At 41.3% G+C, this 5236-nt stretch overlaps 1 protein-coding gene across 1 annotated transcript; it reads left to right on the top strand.

The window, feature by feature from the left end:
* The first annotated feature begins 1177 nt into the window (after positions 1-1177).
* Positions 1178-2425, top strand: LOC149833268 (uncharacterized). Its single transcript, XM_090012776.1, has 2 exons — positions 1178-1326; positions 2045-2425. Exons 1-2 carry the CDS (start codon positions 1183-1185, stop codon positions 2315-2317), a joined length of 417 nt encoding a protein of 138 aa, XP_089868902.1. The 5' UTR covers positions 1178-1182; the 3' UTR covers positions 2318-2425.
* The last annotated feature ends 2811 nt before the right edge of the window (positions 2426-5236 follow it).

Genomic DNA, 5236 nt, shown 5'->3' with positions numbered 1-5236 from the left:
GCCTCATTTGTTTGCAGTATGTCACTCTTCTGTGTGTAGAATATTAATCGTAATCTAATTAGGGTCTTTTTATCATTTGGACTATCTTTTTTATAACAATTAACCGTCAGCTTGCTATCAAGAGAAAGAAAAACCTCACGTCCTCCATTGATCTGGCTGGCTATTTTTGTGAGATTGGTTTTATAGTAAGTTGGCAATTTCACTGCACCTTCTATGATGTAACGCTCCAAATAGTTACTCGACTTAGTTTATAATCTATTTTGGCTAGTGGAGTATACATTTACTCCAATCACATGGTGGGGGCCTGCCCAGCGCCTCGTATGACTTTCTGCAATCTCAAACTCTCATTTGAAACGTCTTCCTTTCCAAACCAAATCACTGTCTCTCGAATTCAAATTGATTATGTTTTGCTATTTCCTGACCTGAAAATAAATCAAGTCGAAAAGGGCGAGATTCAAACCCAACACGTTTTTAATAAAGATGAACACCCTACCCAGTAACAGTAACAATGGAGTTCTGAATTTTTTGCAAAGATATTATATATATATATATATATATATATATATATATATATATGGGGTTTGCAATGAATAGAGTCTTATCGAGTCTATCGAACCTTATGCTGCTCGACAGGTCGTTCAAGCTCAGTTCGATGGCTCATCCGAGTTTCATACACCGGTTCAAGTTCGGATCATTTACTAAGCGAACTAGCCCGAGCCAGCTAGGTTTCGGTGTGCATCCTACTTGGTGGTTCCCATATGAAATCAGCAGGGAGTAAAAAAGAAGTGCTATCGGGTCGAGCGAGCCGCGTTTAAGGGAAGGATGGCTTGGGAATGAATGACCCACAAACCGGACGCCGGTAGAAGGAGGGTGGGGCCCATCACTTTCCGCTGAAACCGTGACCCTTTTCCTTTTCTCTGTCTATAAGCATGACCGGAAAACTTGAGATAGCCGGTGGGATGAGGGCACGAGTTCCCCACTTCCCATATAAAGCTTTCCGTCTTTTCGATATTCTCTCTCTCTCTCATCCCCGCGTCTGCCTCATTTTGCACTTTACACCATACCTTCACTTTCCTGCAAAGCCCAAGGATATTTAGAGAGTGAAAGAGAGAGAGAGAGAGGCCCAAGGATATATAGAGAGTGAAAGAGAGAGAGAGAGAGAGAGAGAGAGGGAGGAACGACATGGAGATGGAAAACGACCACCAAGCGAACGGGGAGTCCTGCAAGAGCGTTACCCTCGAAGAACTCAAGAAGAAGATGGCTAAGTTTGCCAAAGAAAGGGATTGGGACCAATTCCATAGTCCCAGGAACCTTCTCCTGGCCCTGGTCAGTCATTCTCTCTCTACCCTTTCCCCCCTCCCTTCTCTCTCTCTCTGGAAACATGTCTCTCATCTGGGTATTTTCTCAGTATTTTCCCTTGTTTCTTTTCTTGGGGTTTCTCTTTTTCCCTTGGGAAAAGGCGGTTTTCTTCTTTTCTTCTCCGTTCCTTTTTGTGGGTACTCGTTTATTCCCCTCTACAAATCTCCCCAGGTTTTTTTGGGTTTCTTATGTCCTTTGTTTGCTCCTTTTAGCGATTTCTATTTGGGTTTTGTGTTGCTTTGGCTCTAGAAATCCTTTTGGACTGGAAGTGTTTTTGGTTGGGATACATACCTTTTGACTAGTAACAAACCCCGAATTTCTTGGTTTCCTTAGTAAGGTTTCTTTGAAAACAATAGTCATATAGATACGTAGACATGTTTTCCTTTTCATATAGACCTGTGTTATGGTGATGGACATTTTTTTTATAGGGTTTCACACTTAAACTAATAGCATTATTTAGTATTTACCTCCATAGAAACCATACCTTACAGCTATAAAAAAAAGACTAAACCCTAAGCCTATGACCTTCTACTTTATTGGGAAGTTCTTTTGGTGGTGTCCATATTCATTACTTCATTATACACAATACATGGGATTTTTTACATTAATATGAATTGAGTGTGTGATTTCCTTGCATTTGGTTTTGTTGTTGTGTTTTTTTCTGTTAACTTCGTGTTTGGTTTAGGTAGGGGAGGTGGGTGAGTTATCTGAGATATTCCAATGGAAGGGTGAGGTCCCAAAGGGGCTGCCGGATTGGGAGGAGAAGGAGAAGGAGCACTTGGGTGAGGAGCTCTCGGACGTGTTGCTCTATCTGGTGAGGCTTGCCGACATCTGTGGCGTCGATCTTGGTCGTGCAGCCCTGCGCAAGGTGGAGCTCAACGCGGTCAAGTATCCGGTCAAGCAGTGCAAGGGCTCCTCTGCTAAGCACACCCACTACAACTCCAATGCCAACCAATGAAACCCCATCTCTCTCTCTCTCTCTACTTTTGGATATGTTTCTTTTTGCTCTGAATCATGTTCAGTTTTGCTGCTTTAAATGCTTCTCTCTCTCTCTCTCTATTTATATATATACTTTTGGCCAAATGTGGGGCTATTTTCTATGTGGGTGCTATGTTGTTTTTGAGGGAGGGGTGGAGTGCATGAACACAATTTGGGGTGGCGTGCTGAGATAGGGTCAGGGACCTTATGATCTTTTTGAGGTTCAGATGTGAACGAGTCCTGCAGCTGAGTCTAAGGTCTTAAAGTTGGTCTTTATTTCCATGAGTCGGTGTCTGTTCTTTCCTTTAGGGGTTTTGGGCTTGGGAATGGAAGGTAGTGTGTACTAGGGGAAGACAGGTTGCAGTGAACTTTTACCATAATGGGTAAGGTTATGTTTGGAATGTAAGTGGTGCGCAACAAGGGGGTTAGGTTATCGATAAGGTGTGGGAAGTAAGAGAAAAGGCTGTACGTTATTTGAATGGCCATTAATTCTAGAGAGAGAATTTGTTTGCAGTTTGCGTGTTGGAAAAGGCTTAGACTTTCAATGGTCAGAGAGAGAGAGAGGAGAGAGAGGTTTTGAAAACTGAGTAACATTTCATCTGTTTATTTATTATTGCTAAAAGACCTTGATGAGTAGTTGGTATGGCTTAAAAAGGTGCAAATTGATAATTTTAATGGAAATGAGCACTGTCACTAAAATCAATAAAAGAGGAAATGGGTTGGACATCTTTTTCATTATACAAAGGCTAAAGATACAGAAAGTAGGTGCTGTGGGGAATTTCTTAATTGGTTGTATCATTTTTTTTCAAGTAGTTGGAATACTAACTCAAAGTAACTTTCACGATTTTAGGGCCTGTTTGTAATGCCCCGTCATAGTTGGATTTTTCTCAAGATGCTGTGATTGTAAATCACAATCACAACACTTTCTTAGGATTAGGGTTAGTGAACATGAGAAAAGTACAAGTGATTGATGTGACTATTTTTGCCTTAAATCGTATAAAAGTTAGTCATAAGAATGACCTTGTGATCAACAATCACAATTTTTACTGAGGTGTGATTCTTCATCGCCACCTGTGACCAAAGCAAACTTGCTCGCTTCTTCTACGAATCAACCACTGTGGACTGGTTTGAGTCAAGTCACGGAGATTTTCCCTTTCCCTCGCTGTTGAGATTAGGCAGATGAGCCTTTGTTGAGCTGGGTGGATTTGAACTCGGCCCGCCCTTCTAGGTTGACTGTGAGAGGTCCTTGTCATTGAAAAGCCTGTTATTTGTGGTGATTGTATGTACACAGAGGACATTGATACCATATAAAATTCTGGTAAAATGCTCACCCGTAACCTAACAGATAAAGTACATTACAAGTTTTATGTTATGAACAACTGACTTGCTCCTCCCCAAATGAGTACTATTGTGCCAGTTGAGTTAAATATGTTGGCATTCTGGGATTCATTCTCCTTTTATGCATAAAAGGGTCTATGTGAAAGAAAATCCAGTACCTCTTGGTCGTGCTGAATAGGATGAACCGGCTTCCATTGATATCAAACCACAGATAATTTATTCAAGTAGTTTCTGTACTGGTTGATCTCATGTGGCTGTTGCAAAAATGTGTGTTAACCTTTTGTTGGTTGATTGCAATCCAACTGATAAGGAAAATTTTGATGTTCTTTCCCATTTGTATTTATTTTGTAGTCAAAATTAGCATTTGATAATCATGTAGAAACTCAGATGCTGTTTAGGTGTTGTCTTTCCATGCTACGATAATGATTCTGAAACATATGTTGCTACAAACTAGCATATGTGCATCACACATACACACACACATGCTCCCCAAAAGAATCAATCCATAAATCGCATCCAACCAAAGCATCTTCTTCAATCCCTTCTCCAGATCTTAAAAGATCTTGTGAAATATTTTAGTTTATATTTGTATTGTCCACTCAAGGAAGATGACCATTTAATAGTAGGAGTTGACCACTCAGAGCTGTACCTGTGTTTTATGGGGCCTGAGGCGGAGGGAAAAAATGGGCCCCTTATTAATAGTAGGAGTTCGAGGGCAGCGCCTTCAAATTTTTTTTTAAAGAATCAAAATAACAATAAAATGGACCCCTAAAATTTTTATGGGGAGCTCGGGCTTTAAAAATGAGCCCCTAAATTTTTTTTTGAGCCCAGGGGCGCCCTGAGGCCCAAGCCTCGTTGGCCTCTTTACAGGTCACCAATATTTTAATCACCAACTTAAAAGTAGGGACTGCATTGAGTTCACTATTTTGATGACTTAATGTGTAGATGTTGAACAGCTAAAAGCCAACATAGGAACTTAATCGCCAATTAGTGAACTCAAACGAGGCCTTAAGTCTTGAACTCATAATGGAAAATGATAATTAAGGCGGAGGTGAGCATGCAAATTTAAAAGACGCTGATTAGTTTTAAAAAAAAATGCTCGTGGTTGCATACTTTTTTTACTTTTGAAAGACCAGCTGGGTTTAGGCAGACCCCTACCAGAAAACAGCCGCCCCATGTGGCAGAGGGATTCAATTCTGGGCCTTCAGCTCGACACAGGACCCCGCTTACCACATGGGATACCACCTCAGTGTCCCACATTCATGCTTGATTTGATAGTGATCTCATATCTATGTTTTGTGGTCAAACATTAGTTAAAAAGGTTGCCCACAAAGGCTCCGCCCATCCAATAAGAGCCACTTGTGAATGTCACCAAGTTCATGAGATGTCACGAGTTTTTTTATTTATTTATTTATAACCCAAAGAAACCGCACCCAGCATGAAGGCCTGGTCATGCTGGCTCAGCCTGAGCATAAAACTCTGAGGCTACGACCCCTGCCCCCGGGGCCTATGCAACGTATTGGCTTACGCGACACTCATGAGAATCGAACCTTGACTGCCC

This window comes from Nuphar pumila, chromosome 7, assembly GCF_984573655.1.
Source record: "Nuphar pumila chromosome 7, dmNupPumi1.hap1.1, whole genome shotgun sequence".
In the NCBI taxonomy this organism is placed as follows: Eukaryota; Viridiplantae; Streptophyta; class Magnoliopsida; order Nymphaeales; family Nymphaeaceae; genus Nuphar; species Nuphar pumila.
This window is presented reverse-complemented; position numbering and strand designations above follow the sequence as displayed.

Bases quoted from the DNA above. Each gene is read 5' to 3' on its own strand.
- LOC149833268 (XM_090012776.1), top strand. From the start codon at position 1,183: ATGGAGATGGAAAACGACCACCAAGCGAACGGGGAGTCCTGCAAGAGC. The intron at 1,327-2,044 runs GTCAGTCATTCT...TGTTTGGTTTAG, and splicing joins GGAACCTTCTCCTGGCCCTG to GTAGGGGAGGTGGGTGAGTT.